At 47.7% G+C, this 24,696-nt stretch overlaps 1 protein-coding gene across 1 annotated transcript in view; it reads right to left on the bottom strand.

The window, feature by feature from the left end:
* Positions 1-24,696, bottom strand: part of LOC119374928 (uncharacterized) — a 53,633-nt gene that overhangs the window by 10,763 nt on the left and 18,174 nt on the right. Inside the window, exon 6 of the mRNA XM_037645129.1 lies at positions 2,668-2,733. Coding sequence (XP_037501057.1) covers positions 2,668-2,733 — 66 coding nt within the window. The remainder of the gene's footprint in view (positions 1-2,667; positions 2,734-24,696) is intronic.

The following is a 24,696-nucleotide window of genomic DNA, read 5'->3' on the forward strand; positions in this document are numbered from 1 at the left end:
CTTTAACGCTGTCGCATTGAAAACGCCAGACCTGCGCGGAACACGCACCAAAGTCACAGTGAAAGCTGGCGGAGCGGCCTTTGTATAGGCCGTTGTAAACTCTCTTGGGGCGACAACTACAAGTACACCACAAATCATAATTTTGCGAAGCAGCGGAGTACCCAATATGTCATCATTCGTCATGCTGCACAGACGCAAGGTATCCACTACGCGCATGTAAAGCATTAGGTGTACTACGTTGATGCTGTGGCTGATGACGGTGAACAATTATTGCTGAGCACTTTTTAATGGTTGGGCAGCTTTAAACCACCCTCTCGTTACGCAAATCGCAATGTGTGACGCCTGGCGTTATTTTACTCCACCAGTCTACATTGCACCTCCTAACGAGATTCATCACCCGACATGGTACTTGTATAAGGTGTTCTTGCAAAGTAGAGTCACTGGAAAGCACTTTGGGTGCATGCGCGTTCAATGCAGAGCGTGGCCGGACATTTAGCAGTACCACGGTCCCCAGAAGTACTTCGTCGCTTTTTTAAACCCGTCATGCAGACAGAGGCGTAGCAGACATTTGTTTGGGGGGGGGGGGGGGGGGTCACGGGCCCTGTGTGCCAACCCCTGGCTACGCCACTGCATGCAGATGCTAGAAGAGAGTAGCTCACCATCAATCGAACGTTACTGGTGAGCTACTCTGGGAATCTCGTTTGCCGTGGTGGGAAAAATTAATGTCAAAGAGCGCCGTTCTACGTGGCTGCATAGTTGCCCTGAACGAATTCGCCCCCCTCGAATAACACTCCTTCCTGCAGTGAACTACACTAACTTTGCTGGAAAAGATCTTATGCGACAGGATACTTCACTTTTTCGGTTCTCTATCGTCAGCGATATTGAAAACTACATGCCTTTCTATTTGCTCGGCTGTTTATATTTCGAACTGTTGAACAAATTACGCATGCTATCCGAGTTATAGGCGTGTCACGCACGAGAGCGAAATCGAACATTTATTAAAATAACTGTTTACTCGTATACCTTGAAGGCAATTGTGGCATGATCTTTGTCATTGCACAAAACAGAACCGTGGAACTCTGTTGATAAACTTGGTATACGGCAATGTCATCAAGCGTATTGCGTATTTTTACATGTGTTGCAAAAAAATGCTGCTAATGCTGCGTTGTACCGAGCGTACCCTTAAAATACTGTATAGTTGGTGAGAAATGGTCACAGCAAAAAAAAAAAAAAAAGCAGATCCCACGCATTGAGGGAGTCGATTTTATGCGAGCCCTAGGTCTATATACATACTGTGTAGCATGCGCTTTAAAAATTCCGGGATGTGCTATTTCTGATCAAAAGCACCGTGCCGAGGAAGCTTTAATAAGAGCAGCAGTGCAGAAACCGAACCCCAGCTGTTTACGTGCTGGCAACGCCAAAAAAAAGAACTGTTTGTCAGAACACAGCAAAATATTTTCAAATTCATTGCAACGTTGGGAATATTAAGAAGACAAGAAATAGGAAATGAAACATTTAAGTAGTGATGTCAATAATTTTTGATGGCCTATTTTCTACGTATCGTAAGATAAGATGCACCTTACCTACCGCACGCCGATTCGCCCGTGCGTTCGGCTGCTGGCGTTCCGAATCCAGACGTCGCGAACAACTTCCAATTACCGTACACATACAACTTCTATTGCACATGTCAACCAGTTGAACAGCAAGCACGGTGCGCAAGCAAGCTATGCGTCAGCAATCAGTAGAAGGACGCAATGTTGAATGTTCTCGATGTTCGATAACGTTCTCGAGTGCAGTGAACCTGAACACCGACTGCAAAGTTAGCGCAAACAGTCAAGATTCACCAAATGTCAAAGTAAATGGCATCTCGCACGATGTAACTGCGCCAATGCAACTATGTTTACAGATCGGGATCTAGCGAACACGCCCGGGCGTGACACGAAACGAGACCGATGTAGCCATGAAGAGAGTTCGCGACCACATGGGAAGATTCGCCGTACGTTTCATTAGTTACACCGCTAGCCGCACAGTCGATCCATACCTGTCGATTACTCGAAATCACTTCTAATATCCTCTTGAAGAAACACACACACATAATGCCGTTCTGCCGAGCGTAACACGGCACTGAGGCTAAAAGATCGGTCACTCCTCAACACACGCTAGCAACGCGCCGGACGGTCTGGAAGAGACATGGCCGCCGCCACCCAAAGTTGCCCGCGTGCAGCCTACCTTTGCGGTACTCTGATTTTCCAGTGACTCTATTGCAAAGGAGTTTCAAGCGCCGGCGTGGCTCTGTGGTAGAATACTCGACTACCACGCCGATTACCTGCTTTCAAATCCCGCTTGAAGCCTGTTCTTTTTTTCTCTCTCTCATTGTGTGCGATAGCTGCTACAGACACCGGCGTCGGAGGCGGCGGACAACTACGCCACCAAAATCGGCTGCTGTGATCTCATAGCAGCTTTCGATGTAAGCGCAGGCAGCGCATTCTAGTATGAGGACGCGTATCAGCATATGCTGAATGAACTAGTTCGAGAAAGGCTTAAGCTACATAGCCATTTACTCTCCGGCTCGCCTCGAGCTGCTGGAGCACGACAACGCGAAATCATTCCAGTGTTCTTAAATCAAGATAAATCTGTCATTCGCTCAAAATTAGCGGTAACACTTACGTGAATTGACAGCTTCAGCTCCCATTGCAGTTACCATTACAGCTCCCATGAGCTTACCTCCACCGCCTGTAAGCAAATGTGTAAAAGAAATGGGTTGTATACCCTACGCCAACATCGCATTCTGGGTTAATGGTTTTTGCACTTAGCTGGCAACATGAATAAACAAACCTCACAGGGTGGCCAGTGGCGTATCAACTCGTTCGCGAGGGGGGGGGGGGGCTGGCGTCTGCCACTCTGTCCGCCGTATAATATATATATATATATATATATATATATATATATATATATATATATATATATATATGTATATATATATATATATATATATATATATATATATATATATATATATATATATATATATATATATATATTATATATATATATAAAGGTTCTTCCTGGATTCGGTAGAATTATAGATGCTCAAGTGCAATGGACGAACGAACGAAAAACGATGCTTTATTGCCAACGTTGCGGTCAGGGAACACATGCATATGACTGTAATGCGTACGTCTTAAATAAGGACATGGCAGGGGACGCCCCATTGTACATATTCACTGCTAACAGATTTTTACACAGAGGCATTCACTGTTAACAGACCGATATTCAGCCATGCGTAGTATTTTGTATGGTGATAGCATAAATAGCGGAGTAGCAGTACATATTGAAAATGTGACAAAGCAAACCCAAACATAAAATAGGGATAGTATTAGGGCGGTTGACATATCACTACACTTGTGACACAATGAAAAAATAAAAAATCTATACAATGTTGATAAGTCACATTTGTTGGCAACGAAATGTACACGAGCAAAATACCAGCATCGACGTCACATTATGATAGCAAGTTTACATGCGCATTCTGGTCACCTGAATGATTGGGCTGATGTCACTGAAGATTCGATCACGGCAGCAAACAACTGTGCATGCGCACTACGATGATTAATTTATCTGCTTTACTGGCAAAATGTTAACCTGGCCGGATTCTCGTTGATCCCAGATGATATGGCATTAAATTTATGAATCAAAAAAGATTCGCGAGCCTCCCTTTCGTAGTGCGATTTAAACCCGGATTCGAGTATTGTGGCGGTTAGGTTGTCAAAAGAGTGGCCTGGCTTAGCGACGTGCTTGGACAGGGGAAGGCTAGGCACGCCCAAGACATGCGACCTATGATTATGAAAGCGCAATCGGAAAGGTGTCTCCGTTTGGCGAATGTATTGAAGGTTACACGTTGAGCATTCTAGCAAGTAAAATACATTGCCCGTGTCGCAGTCGAAATTGCCTTTCATTCTTAAAGTAAAGTTTGATGCAGCGCTCTTAACTATTTGCGATGTCGTCATGTGGGGGCACACCTTGCAACGTGTCTTGTTATACGGATGACATCCCACATGGACAGGCGTTGTTATTTTAGATTATGTTAGTATGTCCCGTAGGTTTCTCGATCGTCGACAGACTTCTCTCGGAGGCTCCGGAAAGACGTCTGTGAGACGATTACTCTGCATTAGTATGTTATAGTGCTTTTTAAGGATGACGTTAACATTTGGAATCGACGCAGAATGTGTCAAAACTAAATTGGTGTGTTTTCGTTGCACAGTTTGTTCACCCGGTTTTAGAAGCGCCCTGCGGTCCATCGCTTCGGCGCGCATGATCGCGTCATTCACTATCTGAGGCGGATATTTTTGTTCAGTTAGGGCATCGCGAAGCCTATCGCAGTTTTTAGCCAAGTCCGCATTTTCAGAGCACAGCCTCTTGAAGCGAAGTGCTTCACTGTAGGGTATACTAGTCTTACAATGTTTAACATGGCTGCTTTTAAAATGAAGATATCGGTGAACGTCAGTTGGTTTCCTGTATACCTTCGTAGCTATTTTTTCGCCACATAGCGGGGCTGTGATATCCAGGAAACATATGGACTTCATCGAGTACGATTGTGAGAATGAAATGGACGAATGAACCTTGTTGAAATCTGCAATAAAAATCAAAAGCTCTGCTTCGCCATGGTGCCAGATGAGGAAAATGTCGTCTTACAACGTTTATAATAGTAGGGCTGTAATTTACGCGTTGAAAAAACAAAGTTTCTAGTTGGCGCATATATATATTCGCGTAACTGGGACCGATTTTGGTGCCCATTGAAGTGCCACTGACTTGTACGTAGTGTACACCGTCGAACTCAAAATTGCTAAGCTCTAGTATGAGTTTTACTAATGTGGCTAACGTAGAGCTATCAGCAGGTTTGTCAAAGGATGAGTCGTCCTAAGCATCTACCACTGCATGAATGCCGTCGTCATGCGGAATGTTAGTGTACGGTGAGGCAATATCTAATGTTACCAGCAGTGAGTCACCAGGCACATTTAGGTCGATGATTTCAGCCAGGAAATGGGAACTGTCCTTAAGATAAGATGGAAAAGTGGGAGGAAGCATACTAATAAGGCTAACGACATAGCTTGAAAGCCGTTCAGTGACAGTACCAGTGCCTGACACGATAGGGTGACCGGGGTTATCTCGCTGATGTATTTTAGGCAATCAGTAAAACCTTCCTGGAACAGCGCTTAGAGGGACTAGTGAATGCTTTGCTTTATCGGGAAGTTTGTCGTCCATTATTAAGTGTTCGACTGTGTCAGTAACAATGTCCTTAAACTTGTCGGTGGGGATGTCATCGAGTCGTTTGTAAAATGTGTCATCATCTAGTTGCCTCCGAGCCTCACAAATGTAGTCCGTCGTGTTCATTATCACTACTGCACCTCCTTTATCGGCGGTTTTATTTACGGTGGCTGAGCGTTCTTGTAAGTTTTTGACTGCATTTCGTTCGTTGAGGCTCAGGTTCCCTTTTAATGAAATGCGGTTCCCATTAGCCTTTCGTATGTCACGTTGGACGGCAGAAATGTACATATCGAGGAATTTATCGCGCTGTGTTGGCGGCGTCCATTGTTGACGGGAAGACATATTGCTCTTGGAAGACAATCGTTGTTAGAAAAGTTCGCTTAATCTCATATTTCGCGCGAATTCATCTAAGTCTTTTACCAAGTTAAATTCATTATATCCACCAGTAGCAGGGCAGAAATTTAAGCCTCGAGAACGCACACTCATTTCCGAGTAAGATAAAACCGCGTGTTGGAAACGTTTACTACGCTAGGACTAGGTGATGGGCTCTCTCGTCTAGAATGGGATGGCTCGACGGGAACTGAAACATCACTCGTCAGCGGTTGCGGAATGATATGGTCCCGTGATATTTTGATATTTTGCTGTTATTTTGCTATTGATGATATTGTTACGAATATATTTAACTTGTTTACAGTATGGAATAGTCCAGCAGTCAAGATGGCGGTTGTGTATCTTCAGAACACCGACACGACGTCTGCTTCCTCTTCGCACACCTCCCCACAGTCACAGCTGCAACCCCGCTACATCGACCTCCGGCGGCGAAAGCGCCGACTCGGCGCTTGTTAGCAGGTGGTGGGCGAAAGGTACGGCTTCAGGCGAGCGACGTGGACGACGTTGGAAGACGTAGAGGGCGCCGTATGGTCCAGAGGGGCGATGTCATAGGTGACCTCAGTCGCCTGGCGTAGCACACGGTAAGGGCCGGAGTACTTGGGCAGAAGTTTTTCGGCCAGGCCAACATGCCGAGACGGAGACCACAGGAGAACGAGGTCACCCGGATTGAAGTGAACGTTCCGGTGGCAACTGTCGTATGTATGTTTCTGGCGGAGTTGCGAGTCCGAAAGGCGTCGATGGGCGATCTGACGGGCCTTTTCGGCTGTGCTAATAGCGTGGCGAGCATATTCGGTGGACAGGTGGGCAGGGGTGGGTACGAGCGTGTCGAACGGCAAGGTCGGTTCTCTTCCATACAAAAGGTAAAAGGGAGAATATCCAGCAGTGTCGTGGCGCGAGCTGTTGTACGCAAAAGTGACAAAGGGTAGCGCAACGTCCCAGTCGCGATGATCAGTCGAGACATACATGGCGAGCATGTCAGTGAGCGTGCGATTCAAACGTTCTGTGAGTCCGTTCGTTTGGGGATGATAGGCCGTCGTAAACTTGTGCTTGGTTGCACAAGACCGAAGTAGGTCCTCGATTACCTTGGATAAAAAGTAACGACCTCGGTCCGTGATAAGTTGACGAGGAGCGCCGTGATGTAAGATGACGTCTTGTATCAAAAACTCGGCGACGTCTGTAGCGCAGCTGCTCGGGAGAGGTCTCGTAATGGCAAAACGGGTCGAATAATCCGTACCGACGGCGACCCATCTGTTACCGTTGTTAGAAAGTGGGAAAGGTCCCAAAAGGTCGAGGCCGACAAGAAAAAAAGGCTCAGCAGGTACGTCGATAGGTTGAAGGAGCCCGGCGGGGTGCACAGCTGGCCTTTTCCGGCGTTGGCACGACTCGCAAGAAGCGACATAACGATGTACGGAACGGTAGAGGCCGGGCCAGAAAAAGCGTCGGCGGACACGGTCGTACGTTCTGGCAACTCCAAGATGGCCGGCCGTTGGTACATCATGTAGTTGCTGAAGTACGGTCGAGCGGAGATGAGTGGGTACTACAACTAGTAGTTCCTGTCCCACTGGGCGCATGTTCCGGCGGTATAAAATGCCGTCGATGATGACGAACATGCGAAGCGAACTGTCCGTCGAGTCAGTATTCAGGCGGGTGATTAGATCTCGTAGGGACGCGTCACGCTGTTGCTCGTCACCGATGTTGCCGAAAGCGGAGAGCGAGGAAATACAGATGGACGTGTCATCCGTTACGAGGTCTGGATCGTCGACGGGGTACCGAGAAAGGCAGTCGGCGTCTTGGTGTAGACGGCCGGACTTGTAGACCACTGTGTACGTGAATTCCTGGAGGCGTAGAGCCCAACGAGCTAGGCGCCCTGTTGGATCTTTGAGTGCTGAAAGCCAGCATAGAGCGTGGTGGTCTGTGGTAACGGTGAAAGGTCGACCATATAAATAGGGGCGGAATTTGCCAACTGCCCATACAAGCGCCAGGCACTCGCGCTCAGTAATAGAGTAATTGCGTTCGGCAGGAGAAAGGAGCCGGCTGGCATACGCAAGAACTCTATCATGACCGGATTGACGCTGGGCTAACACAGCGCCAATGCCGTAACCACTAGCGTCGGTGCGCACCTCGGTTGGAGCGGACGCGTCGAAGTGGGCGAGGATCGGCGGTGTGGTGAGCAGCGTAATGAGGCGGGAAAAAGCACTGGCTTGGTCAGGACCCCACCAAAATGGCACATCCTTCTTGAGAAGGTCAGTGAGGGGGCGGGCAATATCTGCGAAGTTTCTGACGAATCGTCGGAAATATGAGCATAGGCCCACAAAACTTCGAACGTCTTTGGCACAAGTTGGTACGGGAAAATCGAGGACAGCGCGAACTTTGTCGGGATCGGGTCGGATGCCAGATGAGTCGACGAGATGCCCCAGAATAGCAACTTGGCGATGGCCAAAGTGGCACTTCGATGAATTAAGTTGTAGCCCAGCCGCACGAAACACGGAAAGAATAGACGAAAGTCGGTCGAGGTGAGACTCAAAGGAGGGAGCAAATACAATGACGTCGTCCAGGTAACAAAGGCAGATAGACCATTTAAAGCTGCGCAAAAGCGTGTCCATCATCCGCTCGAACGTGGCCGGCGCATTGCACAAACCGAACGGCATGACTCTGAATTGGTAGAGACCGTCAGGCGTTACAAAGGCGGTCTTCTCATGGTCGAGGTCGTCTACGACGATTTGCCAGTAACCAGAGCGTAGGTCTATCGAAGAAAAATAGGTAGCACCATGAAGGCAGTCCAAGGCGTCATCGATACGAGGAAGCGGGTAGACATCCTTTTTGGTGATCTTGTTTAAATGCCCATAATCCACGCAGAAACGCCAGGTGTTGTCTTTCTTTTTAACTAAGACTACAGGGGAAGCCTACGGACTCGAAGAAGGCTCAATAATGCCTTTTGTGAGCATCTTATCGACCTCCTGTTGAATAACTTGGCGCCCTGATGGTGAAACTCGGTAAGGACGCCTGTGAATTGGAGCTGCATCACCGGTATCTATGCGGTGCTTGACTTGCGAGGTTTGACCTAAGGGCCTACCGTCAAAGTCAAATATGTCAGAGTAGGTCGTAAGGAGATCACTGAGGTCTCTAACTTGATAGGGCAAAAGGTCTAAGGCAATCATCTTGGTTATCTTGTTGTGCAGTGTAGAAGAGGGGACTGCGTCGACTCTGTGCGGGTTTGGAGAGACGACAGCGGGCAGTTCGGGTGACACCGATGAGATCTGGCACTCGTACGACGGTGACAGAGTAGCGAGAGCAATGCCTTGTGGTAGGACTTCAGGGCTCAATCCGAAGTTCAGAAGAGGAAGGCACGTCTTGTTCGCTGTAATAGTTAAAACTGTGTACGGAGAGGAGACGTTGCGGGCCAGTAGAACACTGGGAGAGGGAGAGACCACGTAATCCCCATCCGGTACACTGGGATATGGTTCAACAGCGACGCAAGTTAGGGCTTGTGGTGGCAGACGAACAGCCTCAGCACACGAAAGTTTCATCTGAACCACCTCCGACACGTCGGCGGACGCAGGCAAATCAAGTTGTACAACACCGGCCGAGCAGTCAATGACAGCAGAGTGGTCAGACAAGAAATCGAGTCCGAGTATGACATCATGAGGACAATGAGCGAGAACATGAAACATAACGGACGTCTGGCGGTCGGAGAACCTCACACGTGCCGTGCACATTCCGAGTACAGCCGGAGTTCCTCCACTAGCGACACGTACAAATAGGGACTCGGGCGGCGTAAGGACCTTATTTAATCGTGCACGGAGATCAGAGCTCATAATAGAAATATGTGCGCCGGTATCAATGAGGGCAGTCACAGGCACGCCATCCACTTCCACAGCAAGCAGGTTCTGGTCCGTAGTGAGGGTCAGCAGAGGGTTTTCAGGTCGGGGGTCGAATGCAGCATCACCTCCGGGAGGTGACCGGGAGCGACGATCGTGTGGGGACGGCGAACGGCTGGAGCGTCGGACCGATGTCGTCGGAGCCTCATCGTATGGTGCACCGTCACGAGCGGGAAAATGCAGGGGTCGGTGGTTGTCGTCACGTCGATAGCCAGCAAACGAGCGAGATGGAAAGGTGCGAGAACGACAGTAGCGGGAAATATGTCCTACACCGTGGCAACGAAAGCAGATCGGCTTGTCGTCCTGCGTTCTCCACTGGGCAGGGTCACGATAGCGGCGAAACATTTCCGGTGCACGAGGAGGTGTTATGGAACTGACACGAGGTTCTGTCAACGAACATACCGGCTGCAGTCCGACATTTGCAAGCTCCTCCCTCACAACCTGCTGGATCAACGAGATCGTTGGTCGAGGATCATCAGATGGCCGCGTCAGGAAAGATGATGGCGACGCCGCCTCGATTTCTCGGCGCACGATGCGAACTACGCTCTCGTTGGTAGGCGGTTGACCGCATGGCGGCTGAAGATCCTCGCAGGATGATGTAGCGGCCGTGTTCGGAAGTCGCATGAAATGCTGGGCAATGCGGCGACTCTTCAGCTCTTCGAACCGGCGGCACTCTTTGATGATGTCGTCCACGGTTGAGCAGTCTTTAGACACAAGTAAATTAAAAGCGTCATCCGCAATTCCCTTGAGCAAATGGCTTACTTTGTCGCCCTCTGACATGTTGGCGTCGACACGACGGCAAAGGGCCAGGACGTCAAGGATGTAGGAGACGTATGATTCGGTGGAAGTTTGTGCCCGACAGAAGAGTTCTTTAGAAGCGGCCCGCTGGCGTCCGACGGCTCTACCAAATAGGTCGCGAAGCTTCTGTTTACAGGCATCCCAACTTGTTAAGTCAGCTTCATGAGCCTGAAACCACGCGCCTGCTGTTCCGCAGAGATAGAAGTCAACGTTGGCGAGCATCATTGTAGGGTCCCACCTGTAGACCGCTGCAAACCGCTCGTACTTCGCAATCCAGTCATCGACGTCAACGTGGTCGGTGCCGCAGAAGTTACCGGGATCGCGCGGTTGAGTCAATACGACCGGCTGTACCGGCTGTACCGGTTGTACCGGAGTCACGGTCGAAGCGGCAGCAGCAGAGTTGCTTTGTGTTGACATATTGAGGCCGTCCAGGACACGTCCGCTGCGGAGTTCCGTCTTTCGTAGTACCCAGCACCTCCACCAAAATGTTACGAATATATTTAACTTGTTTACAGTATGGAATAGTCCAGCAGTCAAGATGGCGGTTGTGTATCTTCAGAACACCGACACGTCGTCTGCCTCCTCTTCGCACACCTCCCCACAGTCATAGCTGCAACCCCGCTACAATATTTTGCTCGTGTACATTTCGTTGCAATCAAATGTGGCTTATCAACATTGTATAAATTTTATTTTTATTTTAACACAAAAGTGTTTTGATGATATATGGTATTTAATGGCGCAAGGGCCAATGATGGCCAAGGAGCGCCAGGTCACAGGACAGACGATGTGATCAGTGATGGTGTTTAGTGGCTGTATAAGGGCCTAAAATTCTGCGCACTAAAGGTGCGTAAAAATATATAATTGTTAAAATCATGAAAGTGACGTGAAACATGCGTGATTAAGACGAGTGATAAGCGATCATGGTAATAAAGTGACAAAGCGTGGCATTAGCACTGCTACCTCGTCGATACCCTTCACTCCAAGGGCTGGGAGGTCAGTGCTTTCTCAATTTTACATACCGCCCCAGCAACCTCTGCTGAGAGGCCGTGCCACGGAGTACCTGGGCATATAACGTTAAAAGTTCCTACATCTTTTAGAAATTCTAATAGAGCTCCATGTTTGAAAAGAGCTTCATTTCCTATTAGCATTGATGGATGAAGTGGTATGCGTTGTTGGTATAATAACGCAAAGTGTTTTTTCCTGTAAAACTCCAGTCCTGAGCATTGTAAGAGTATGTGCAGCACTGTTAGTGGCCCACCACATCTATCGCACCTCGGTGGGTCGCCACCGAAGAGAAGGTGTGCGTGTGTGCTGTGTGTGTGTCCTATTCTAAGTCTGCAAAATGTGACATCTGTACGACATGTTTTTGATATGGGTGGCCAGTGTCCTAGGTATGGCTTCACCAAGTGCAATTTATTTTGTGTTTCACTGTGCCATAAGCGTTGCCAGTAAGCTCTGAGCTTTCGTTTTAGGAACGGTTTTAGGTCTAGAACAGGGACAGCTATAGATCTATCGGCAGCGTTGTCGTGGGCGGATGCAGCTAATTGGTCCACCAACACGTTTCCTTGAATCTCGCGGTGCCCTGGCACCCAGCACACCACGACGTGCTGTCAGAGTGCATAGACAGTGCATAACAGTGAGAAAAGTGAGACTAGGACAGGATTTTTATGTCTTTTCAATGTTTTCAAAGCCTTTACGGCGCTTAGGGAGTCCGTGTATATAACTGCATTTTGTAGTTTTAAATGTTTAATGTGTTTAACAGCCACACATATCGCATAAGCCTCAGCTGTAAAGATACTTGTATTCGGGTGCAGAGCGCCGGCATCCGAAAACGATGGGCCGACCACTGCATAGGACACACCACTGTGAGATTTCGAAGATATCGGTGAAAAATTCCGGACAAGTGTACTTGTGCTGCAGTTCGAGGAAGTACGTACGGATATGTGCGATAGGTGCGTGCTTTGTAACTTCCTAGAAGGATGTATCACAACCTAGAACCTTCCACTGCCCCGGCGGGAGATGCACAGCGGGAGCCATCAGACGGTGTTCAAGAAGTGGCACATCAATTTCCTCAGCCAGGCCCCTCACACGAAGTGAGTAGGGATGTCTCACCGCCGGACGATTCTTAAAGAGGGCACAACTGGACAGATCATTGATAGTGGAGTGTGAGGGGTGTTCGTTGTTCGCGTTCACCTTGAGAAAATATGCGAAAGTCATGTAGGATCTCTGCAAGTGTAGTGACCACTCATTGGATTCCACATAGAGGCTTTCTACCGGGCTTGTCCGAAAAGCACCCGTCGAAAGGCGAATGCCCAGGTGGTGGACAGGATCAAGCATCTTCAATGCGCTTGGTGTCGCGGAGTGATAAACAACGGCCCCGTAATCGAGGCGCGTGCGGATGAGGCTTCTATAGAGATTCATCAGGCACTTCCTGTCACTACCCCACGCAGTGCGTGACAGTAGTTTTAGGGTATTCATTGTTTTATACATTTGTTTTTTATATACTTGATGCGTGATATAAATGTGAGCTTGTAGTCGAGTATTAATCCTAGAAATTTATGCTCCGACTCTACAGGTATCCGTTGACCATGCAGGTCAATTTCGGGATTCGGGTGGAGGCCTCTATTTCTAGAGAAGAGAACACAGGTGCTCTTTTGTGGATTTAACCGAAATCCGTTCTCATCTGCCCATTTCGACACCTTGTTCAGCCCAAGCTGGACCTGCCGCTCACAAATCGCTAAATTGCATGATCTGAATGCTATCTGGATATCGTTCACATATGTACAATAAAACGTGGTTCGTGGGATGGAAAGATGCAACGAGTTCATTTTTATAATGAAAAGCGTACAGCTAAGCACACCACCTTGTGGTACGCCCGTTTGCTGCACGAACGGTCGTGACAGCGCATTGCCCACACGAACACGGAATGTGCGGTTCGACAAATAACTTTCGATTATATTTAACATCCGGCCACGTATGCCCAAGTGTGAGAGGTCTCTCAGCATTCCAAAGCGCCATGTCGTGTCATATGCCTTTTCCATGTCGAGGAATACTGAGAGAAAGAATTGTCTGTAGACAAAAGCCTCGCGAATTTGTGACTAAATACGTACGAGGTGGTCAGTGGTGGATCGACCTTCTCGGAAGCCGCACTGATATGGATCAAGCAGCTTGTTTGATTCTAAGAAATGTGTTAAGCGGCAGTTAATCATTTTCTCAAACACTTTGCATAGGCAACTTGTTAATGCTATAGGTCGGTAGCTGGAAACACAGGATGGATCCTTTCCCTGTTTTAGGATTGGAATGACTGTGGCCTCCTTCCAAGTAGAGGGCATCTCTCCAGAGGTCCATATAACATTGTATAGGGAAAGGAGGGTTTTCTATGTTTCGGAGGGCAGGTGTTTCAGCATCTCATATATGACTCGATCAGAACCAGGAGCAGACTTAGTGCAGCTGTTTAGTGATGCCAGAAGTTCTGCTAAGCAGAATGGTTGATTATATGCTTCGTTTTTTGTACACTTTCGTTCCAACTTTTGTTCCATTTGTGCTTTGTACCTTTGGAATGTATCAGAGTAGTGTGATGAGCTGGATATGTGTTGGAAGTGTGCGCCCAGAAAATTAGCTTGGTCTCCCAAGCTTTCTCCTTGGGTGTTTACCAGGGTCAGTGAGCATGTTTGTTGGCCTTTAACTCTTTTTACCTTGTTCCATACTTTCCCCTCGTCTGTGTAGGAGCTGATACTTGTTATAAATTTTGCCCAACTCTCTCGCCGTGCTTGTCGGCGCGTTCTCCTTCCCTGTGATTTGACAAGCTTGAAGTGTTCGAGGTTTTCTGCTGTTGGAGATTCTCGTAGCATACCCCATGCTTTGTTTTGCTTTCTTCGCACTTTTCTACATTCATCGTTCCACCAAGGAACCCGGCGTCTTGATCCTGCACCGCTCGCTTCAGGAACACACTTGGAAGCGGCATCAACTAAAATAGCTGTAAAGTACTTTACGGCGTCTTGTATGCTTAGAGCAGATATGTCAGCCCATGACAGGTGCGTCAGGGTTTGGTAAAGTTCCCAATCGGCTGAGTCAGCCTTCCACCGCGGCGCCTGCGGAATAGGTTCGTTTTCAGTTGGTGCACTCAGGATGATCGGGAAATGGTCACTTCCGTAAGGGTTTTTAAAAACATTCCATTTAAAATAGGTTAAAAGCGAGGGCGATGAAATGCTAAGGTTTATGGCGGAGTATGATTTGTTTGCGAGGCTAAAATACGTGGGCTCGTTCGTGTTCAAGAGACATATTTTAGAGGTGAAAAGAAGCTGTTCAATAACACGTACTCGGGCGTCACAGCGAGAGTCGCCCCACAGGATATTGTGTGCATTAAAGTCCCCAAGAATCAAATAGGGCTCTGGTAGCTCACCGATTAATAATTCTAGGTCCCGTTTGTGGAGCTGAAAGTGTGGTGGTATGTAGAGTGAGCAAATGGTAAATAGTTTATTTAAAAGAACGGCTCGGACGGCAACTGCCTCAAGGGTTGTTTGAAGCACTAGTTGTGCACACGCTACACTTCTGTCTACTATAATGGCTACGCCACCTGATGACGCCGCAGCATCATCGCGGTCCTTTCGGAAAATGGCGTAAGGGCGGAGAAAATTAGTGTGCTTGGATTTTAAGTGTGTCTCCTGTACACACAGCACTTTTGGACTAACGTTGTGGATAAGTTCCTGCATATCATCACGGTTTTTAAGAAGGCCTCTTATGTTCCATTATTATATGTGGCTCCATATTAAATATGAAATGGTGCTGTGTGTACTGTAAGAAAGTGGTGAGTGTTCACGTGCATTGTTTTCTCTTTCAGGAGGCAGGACCGCCGTCCGGCCCCCTGATGAGCTGTTTTGTTTTCTTGGCACGGTCGGAAGAACCGCGCTGTTCTTTAGGCACCTGAGGTGCCGACGTCGTGTCCATTGCCTCTTGCGAAGCACTGGATGCCCGCATCCGCGTGCTGGCAGTTCGGTTTTCGGGCCTCGCCTGGTGAGACGAGGCCTTGAGACCCGATGACCCTGGAGTCGCCAGGCTCTGTTCGCGAGTTGGCGGAGTAACCTGAGCTACTGCCGCCTTGGGGGCAGGTGCCACAGCCGATGGTCCGCTCAGCGCGGGCAGGGCAAGTGGCGGTGGCCGGTGCGACGCTGCCCCCTGACGCGCCGCATCGGCATAAGTCGTGCCATGGAATGGTGAGCATCTCTTTCTGACTTCTCTAAAAGAAATGTTTTCTCTCACTTTCAATGAAATAATGTCTTTTTCTTTCTTCCACACAGCACAGGACCGTGAGTACGCTGGGTGGTCATCACCGCAGTTCACACAGTGAGCTGCAGCCTCACATTTGTCTGACATATGGTCTTTAGAGGCACACCTGGCACAAGTGGGTTGTCCTTTGCATGTTAGAGAGCTATGGCCGTACCTTTGACAGTTAAAACATCTTCGTGGGTTTGGAACGTATGGACGGACTCTCAGTTTTGTGTAGCCTGTTTCTATGGTTTCTGGAAGCTCGCTCGATCCGAATGTTAGTATTAGGTGCTTGGTTACCTTCTCTTGGTTGTCCCTTCTTATTTTAATTCTTTGTACATTGACGACGTTTTGTTGTTTCCATCCGTCAAGAAGTTCAGTTTCGGAGATGTTCAACAGATCCTCATCTGAGACGACACCACGAACGGTGTTCATGGACCTATGTGGAGTGACTGTGACAGGGATACTTCCAAATGATGTGAGCTGAGAGAGGTTTTCATACTGCTTTCTGTCTTTGAGCTCAAGGAGCAGATCGCCACTAGCCATCTTTGATGCCTTGTAACCAGGTCCCAGTTTTTCAGTTAAGCTTCTTGCCACCAAAAAGGGTGAGATCGGTCTCGCTTTTTCGTCTGACTGCTCACTGTGAATAACGTGGTACTTCGGAAAGTGTTCATGTGTCTTTGAAAAGAGTTGGAGAGGTGCTTCGGTCCGTACCCTTTTCAGGGTACGATCGGATTTCGAAAAAGATGTGCTTAACATAGCATTCGCGTTATGTTTTGGCGGCGGTGCCAACCACCCACCACCGAGCCCAACAAGGGGACGCCACAGGAAATGTGCGCGGACAAGTCTGCCAGCGCCAGCTGTACACCACCGCTATAACCACATATGGTGAGCCAAGACTGGTCATCCACACAAGGTTAACCCTTGCCGCCATGAAAAATTTGAAGTAAACAGAAGATAGGAGAGGACAGGACAGATGAAAAGTGTGAGGAAAAGACGAAGATGAGGGGAGAGAGAGACAGGAAAAGGCGACTGCCGATTTCCCCTGGGTGGGTCAGCCCAGGGGTGCCGTCTACGTGAAGCCGGGGCCAAAGGGGTGTGTTGCCTCTGCCGGGGGGCCTTAAAGGTCCAAACACCCGGCGTCGGCTCAACCCCCAGGATCCCCTTTTCCCCGGACACGGCAAAGCCACGCACGGCTAGGCGTGGGAGGGGGTTGAAACCCCCCCGTTAGCTCGGGTCCGTGGTGTCGCTACACACCAAACGCCTGCTTGCGCAAACGCCCCTGCGGGGCACGAAAGTGTTTTATGCCGGGGTCCACCAAGACTTTCATGACGTATTTCCTTCACGGAAGTACGTCAGCAAAATGAACGCCATCAGATGGCAAAGAAAAAAAACTATATGTAAAAGTTCCGTTGACGGGAAGCGAACCCATGACCTCCCGGTCCGCGACGATGGCTGGCGTTTAGCCCACTGAGCTACCGCCAAACACACTACGGAGGTGACATGAACGCGCCTTTTATCTTTCACACTTGCCTCTAAGAGTGCTCTTGGATAGATGGATGATGCTACGTGCGTCCCCTTTATAGCGGGGCGGTGACATCTGTGCCACTAGGCTCAAAAAAAATTACAGCATATCCACGGGTGAATGATGAAGAGCTTGGGCGAAGCTCCTGAAGCAATCATGTGTACACCGTGAAATGTTCAGTGGTTTCGCCCAGCAGTAATCAAAGCGATACGCCGCTTTGATTATTTTTTTCTTTTTCCTTTTTTCCATCTTTTTTTTATTTTTATTTTTTCTTATTTTTATATTTTTATTTGTCTTTTTATCTTTTTTTTCTATCTCTATGGGACAGCGCCATCTAGTATATCGTAACCCAACTGGTCAAAATGTACTTTTGGGCTAGTTGGTTCATAATCGTAGTAGAACAGCGCCGGCGAAAACAACAGACCAGACGAGGAGAAGGACACGTAACACAAGGCGCACTAACAACTGAAAGTTTATTCGGTATCTGCACAGAATAAATACTGTCTTCACATAAATAAACAGAAGAAAGAAGCTTACAAAAGCTATGACACTGTATCACGTATCATAAACCGGAGTGTCCCCTTCGTGTAATTGTGTCAGAAAACAGAGCATGGCAGAAATGTTTGTCTTTGTACCTGCAGCAGACCTTCGACCAATTGATGGTTGATGATCCCTTCAAAGTAAAGAATGTTGAGCAGGTTGTGTGCTTTCTAGCAGAAAATGAGACTAGACAACTGAATGCTTTTTCAATTGACATCAAAGACCTGTACTACGCGATACCACAAGATGCTCTTCTTACTAGCGTAGCGGAATTCATTGACAGCTACGGGGCGGCTTCATTCCAAAATGCTTCCGGTATAGCAGTAGGCTCGTTCCTGGAGCTGCTAAGAACCTACCTTGGTTCTACTTATGTAGAATGGAAAGGGGACATCTGTTTACAAAAAGATGGTGTGTGCACAGGTTCATGCATAGCTCCGATACTAAGTGACATCCTTTTAGCGAAATTAGACAGACTGTTGCAGCAGCGCCTGACACCCACTTAGGTGTTACGTGTATTTAGATTCATGGACGACTTTTTAATTGTTCTAGATTGTGACGAGGAAGACTTGCAAAAGCAATCTTCTGATTTACTTGCACTTTTTCGTGAGTGCTTGGCACCTTTAGTTTTGACTCACGAGCTTCCGGTTGATAGTTTTTTACGTTTCCTCGATTTAGGGCTTCATTTTTCACCTCGTCACGTCTGCTGGGCTTTCCAGCCAAGAGCTAAAAAACCGGTTTTGTTGTTTCATTCTTCGCATTCTAAGCTAGTCAAGCGTAGCATCGTTTATACATCTTTTGACAATGCCCTAAAGAAATCATGCATTCACCGGCTGCGAAGTAGTTTCGACGACCAGGTTCGTCGTCTAACAGACGCGGGGTACCCGCGAGCAATTCTGTCTAGCGTTGCAGAAAAGATGCTAAAAGTGAAGAACCAAGGCGCTAACGCCAACCGTGCAGCAGCACAATTGTGCGGTACAAAGAATGTCTCCACTATTCCTTACATACATTCCGTTTCGCACAACTTGAAGAAAGTGGCGGAAAGGGCGGGAGTAAAGGTGGTGTTTACCGCACCCGACAAGCTGGCAAAAATGTGTCGGGCGGTTAACGCAGAAAGTAAGACACCTGCGTGCACTAAGAAGCATCGCGACAGGTTTGTACAGTGCACCGATAAAGTGGTTTACACAATCCCTTTGTCTTGCGGTGCGTCATACATAGGCCAAACAGGAAGACGCCTAAATGATAGATTAAAAGAGCACAAGTACAACACAACGAAAGTGGTATCGGGGCATCTAGGTATCCATTGCAGAGACTGCGGTCACGCACCTCGATTTGAAAGCACTGGCGTCATGTACAAGTCAGCTGACAGGTTAACAAGGGAGGTTGTTGAAGCCCTAGAGATTAAAAAGCTCGGGGAATCTTGTGTCAGCATGCCTTCTGTTTTGCTTTCAGAGAAGGATGTCAGATTTCTTTCAGGAACCGTTTTGCACGCACAGTAGGAGTGACCACGTGATACAGTGTCATAGCTTTTATAACCTTCTTTCTTCTGTTTATTCATGTGAAGGCAGTATTTATTCTGGGCAGATACCGAATAAACTTTCAGTTGTTAGTGCGCCTTGTGTTACGTGTCCTTCTCCTCGTCTGGTCTGTTGTTTTCGCCGGCGCTGTTCTACTACGATTATGAACCAACTAGCCCAAAAGTACATTTTGACCAGTTGGGTTACGATATACTAGATGGCGCTGTCCCATAGAGATAGTAAAAAAAAAAGATAAAATAAAAAAAATTCGCCGGCGCTGTTCTACTACGACCCAACTGCAGTTTCCATGCATCTCTATGGGACAGCGCCATCTATTATACTGTTCGGCAGTGTTGCGACCGGGTATTTGGATCCATCCCACCGCTGCAACCAGTTGTTGCGATCGGTATTTAGATTCGTCCCTCCTCGGCAACCAGGTTGTTGCTACGATAAGGCAGCGGGTACGCGGACTCCGTTTGGTAGCGTAGTCGAGTCTCCGGGTTGAGGAACTGATGCTAGCAAGATGGGAAAACAATAACAAGTTTACTGGCACTTTTTGTACACTCTATTTACATCGTGACCAGGTCATAGTTCAGCGACGAGCGAATTGGATGAGCCTGTTACCGAGGGCTCAGAGCCCCATTTCTCACTTAGCACTGTTGTTTTAACCCCTCAGGCTGGCTCCTCCTTCTTGATGACCACCAATCACACACACGACCCCACCCACCATGGCACAGTCCATTTCACTGTCGCTGAGGGGTCGTTGCACTCCTCTTGAAACTCCTCGACGGCACGCTTGTGGGGGAAGCAGGACAACAGGTTCCTCGGGCTTGCTCCTCGGACACTTCCCCGAAGGCAGAAAAGGGTCTGCGGCGACTCCTGTCAAAACATACAGGTCAGGTTGTCTTGGCAGCACACCAATCCAAGACCAGGTGGCCCATTGTGGAAACTTCTCCAACTTGGCCGTTTCTCTATTAGGTCGAGATTCTTCCCATTGTCGATCGCTTGCCGTCCCGGGAATTCCGTTTCTAGGAAGCATGCAGGTGTTCTAGCAGTGTGAGACCATTCTCATGGTCAGCGCGTCGCCACCGACTGCCAGTCATAACAGGGAGATACTGCCGTGGTTACGCCTGACATGGGACAAGGTTAGACCAAGAGGAGCTACGCCCCTAAAACAAAAAAACGCGCCGCTGCTACGACTGTTCCATTCGGCGCTTTTGTAATAGGAGTAGTGTAATTTCGTCCATGCTTTAAAGGGCCCCTCACCAGGCCACATAGCAAATTTTAGTTAGACGCTGGAAGTTGTTGTGTGCCGAATGAAGAGCTGTATGGCGCAAGAATTTTTCAGATCGGATCATTACCAGCTGAGAAAAACAATAATTGGTAGCGGTGCGAAACCATGATGCGAGGAGGCGAGTTTCAAACCCTTGCCACTCGCCCCGTGTAGCCTTAGCAAGCCAAATCCCTTCCCTGCCCTCTGCATGCTCTGCACTTGACACATATGCATGAACACGTCATGCGCATGCATGGTCACGTGCGCATGACGTGCCCGAGCACGCGATCGGCGTTGCACGGCTAAGGTAGCACGGCCACTGCCTTTTAGGGGCGAAGCTCCTTGAGGCGGCACCCGTTCGTCCCTCGTAATCGTAGTAGTCGTAGTGCGTAACCAGCCTTACGCTTTGACCTCCAAGGTGGTGCCGGTGGGAGATTTTTCCTGTGCGTTGTTGAACAATAAAAAATTCGCAGCGTGCGCGTTAACTAAAAGTCGAATTCTTCTGTCTCTCATTCCCCATTAGCAGCCATTGGCATGTTCCAGTAGGAAACGTTAGTAGAAGTAGAAGTGTAAGTGTTAGCTAAAAGCCGACTTCTTCTGTCTCTCATTCCCATTAGCAGCCATTGTTTACCTCCAAGGTAGTGCCTGGTGAAATTTCTCCTGTGCGTGATTAAACAATAAAAATTTTGTTCAAAACGCCGTTGATTAATGAAATAAACCAACGAAAGACGCCAGATGTTTTGTAAAAGCAAAACGAAAGAACGCCGGATGTTTCTAAAGCAAAACGAAAAGACGCCAGCTGCTTAACGAAGACGCCAGATGTTTTCTAAAGCAATGGTTTTCTAAACAATGAAAATTCACAGCGTACATGTAAAATTAAAGTGAGCTGCAAGTCGTCATAACTCATCGAACCTTTAGTATAAACGCGCTCGATCTCACGTCGGTGATGATGTACTGGGCAGAATTCACGGAAGATTCACGGTTTACCGATGAACCTCCGCAGCTTCGCCCACTCATCATCATTCACTCCGTGGATATGCTGTGATTTTTTTATTTAACTTATGCCGTAGGGCATACTGGCGCCAATAAAAAAAAGTGCTCGAACGCGCCAGAACATTATTTTCGTTCCAGGGCTGGCATCTGCTCGATGCGCTAACCACGAACGCATGGAAAAGGGAGGCACATTAGCCCCGCATCTCGCTGCAATTCACGAAAAAAAATGAAAAAGACGCACACATTCCCTTTGTGTGTCTCATTATTTCTCTCAAGTTTTATTAATCTATTCAAGCAACAAATTACACTAACTACACATGCCGTGTCAAATAATTATCGCAGTGTCACGTGCTGCTGTTGGCGACGTCAGAGCACAGTCGTCTACGTAGAGGAGCGACGTCACAGCCCTACCATCTACGTAGGGCCATTTTCTCGTGTAAGTCATCCCCTCATTCTCTAAAGCGCGCGCCCGCGAGAGGAAGGGCAAACAGCGTTCGCCTTGAAATTTGACCCATTTCCGCGGCGCGCAGCGTTGCAAATTTTGGCAGACGTGATCGTGAACGCCCAGTGTATGCATTGCGCTCGTTAGCTCAAAATTGTCAAACCTGGTGAGGGGCCCTTATATGTGGTCCTAAACAAATACTGTACAATTATAAACACCAAATTGTTGATAAACGAAATCCAGGAACAAAGAATACTTAATTTGTATTAGAATCTCCACAAACACCTAAAGCTACTCATTTCAACATTTTGTAAACACTGTCTGAGCATAAAATCCTCTAAAACTGCTAAAGCACTCTGAATAGGAGATGCTGAACATTCTATGGAAAAAATTTGTACGTTTTAAATGTTCCTGTAGAAGACGTGCGTTACTCTATACCATGCTTTCACTTCAGTTCCTGTTATTGTTTCAAAACAATGTGCCGACTCCCACAGTTCGTCGGAACCTCCGCTTTTCTGTTGCGGAGATTCTGATGATAAAAGGTATCACTATCAACTGAAGTCAAGATGCAAAGACATAACGTGCTGGACTGTTTTCAAATGGCACATTATTAGCTCTTCTTACCATCCTGAAGTGTGCGCTTACAATGGTTGCCTTGCTCTTAAAGGGCCCCTCACCAGGTTTGACAATTTTGAGCTAACGAGCGCAATGCATACACTGGGCGTTCACGAACACGTCTGCCAAAATTTGCAACGCTACGCGCCGCGGAAATGGGTCAAACTTCGAAGTGAACGCTGCTTGCCCTTCCTCTCGCGGGCGCGCTCTTTAGAGAATGAGGGGATGACGTACATGAGAACATGGCCCTACGTAGATGGTAGTGCTGTGATGTTGCTCCTCTACGTAGATGACTGTGCTCTGACGTAGCCAACAGTAGCACGTGACACGGCGATAATTATTTGACACGACATGTGTAGTTTGTGTAATTTGTTGCTTGAATAGATTAATAAAGCTTGAGAGAAATAATGAAACACACAAAGGGAATGTGTGCGTCTTTTTCATTTTTTTTTTCGTGCATTGCAGCGAGATGCGGGGCTAATGTGCCTCCCTTTCCCATGCGTTCGTGTCCCCGCGCTTAGCGCATCGAGCAGACGCCAGCCCTGGAAACGAAAGTAATGTTCTGGCGCGTTCGAGCACTCATTATGCTCATTTATTCTACCGCGTCCAAGTAAACGTTGATGCGGCACTGGCTCATGATACCGCCACTCTCGTGCCCGTACAAATGTCTCAACTTTCATGCCCGTCCCGCAGAAAGAGGCAGTACACCACAGAGAACGCCGACAAAACGCCCACGGCCGCTACATAAAAACAAAAGCAGCGGCCGTGCAACGCCGCTCGCGTGCTCGGGCTGGCTCGGGCACGTCATGCGACCGTGACCATGCATGCGCATGACGTGTTCATGCGTATGTGTCAAGTGAAGAGGGCAGGGAAGGGATTTCGCTTGCTAAGGCTACACGGGGCGAGTGGCAAGGGTTTGAAATTCGCCTCCTCGCATCATGGTTTCGCGCCGCTGCAAATTATTGTTTTTCTCAGCTCGTAATGAACCGATTTGAAAAATTCTTGCGGCATGCTGCTCTTCATTCGGCGCACAACATCTTCCAGCGTCTAACTAAAATTTGCTATGTGGCCTGGTGAGGGGCCCTTTAACACACCGTGAGGTGGCTGGTTTAGCGCAAGCCTCGCTGATAGTATCCATCCATAACGACAAATAGCTTTCCGACGCTCGCCTGGCTCTCGCATCGCGTTCCCCGCTCGACCTATGATAAGTACCGGCCAGGCTACAGGGAAGACACGACGCGCGTAGCGTTTCTCTTCGCATTTCACGACGCTTTGAAGGAGTGCATATCGAGCATTAGTGTTTATTATGTGTTTGTTTATGCCATAGAGTTTCTTATTGTATGAAACTCTATGGTTTATGCCATCTTTGCGCGGGATTCATCATATGCGGTGTCCACGTATATGTTAAGAACTTCAGCTACCGCAAGGCGTTTGTCGTCGGTACGGAGATGTTCCACTAGGCGTCAACGTGAGTGCGATGCGTCCACACCAAGCGATGCTATATCTGCCAAACAACAGCAGACATTGTACAAACTCTCCATATACCAATGCACTATAAACAATAAACTACTTCGGTGACGACACGTTTCACTTTCGTGTTATACCGATTCCTATAAAGGAGGGATCAGCCATTTTTTTTTCATTGTGTCACAAGTGTGGTGATATTTGAACCGCCCTACATACTATCTCTATTTTATGTTTGGGTTTACTTTACTTTGTCACATTTTCAATATGTACTGCTACTCCGTTGTTTGTGCTATCACCATAAAAAATACTGCGCAGGTCTGAATATCGGTCTGTTAACAGTGAACGCCTCTGTGTAAAAATCTATTAGCAGTGAATATGTACAATGGGGACACTCCCTGCCATGTCCTTATTTAAGACGTACGCATTACAGTGATACAGCCATATGCACGTGTTCCCTGACGAAGGCCGGTGTCCGGCCGCAACGTTGGCAATAAAGCATCGTTTTTCGTTGGTTGGTATATATATATATATATATATATATATATATATATATATATATATATATATATATATATATATATATATATAATGCATTTTCACTGAATTTGACGTGATTTTTTATATTCATAGAGCTGCTTAGATGATTTCCTTTTTTTCCTTTTCAAAACTGTTTGTTTTAAATGAAGGAAGAATCTGCACAAACAGATTGAGATTGTGCAGGATGGGCCGTC

This window comes from Rhipicephalus sanguineus, chromosome 11, assembly GCF_013339695.2.
Source record: "Rhipicephalus sanguineus isolate Rsan-2018 chromosome 11, BIME_Rsan_1.4, whole genome shotgun sequence".
NCBI lineage: Eukaryota > Metazoa > Arthropoda > Arachnida > Ixodida > Ixodidae > Rhipicephalus > Rhipicephalus sanguineus.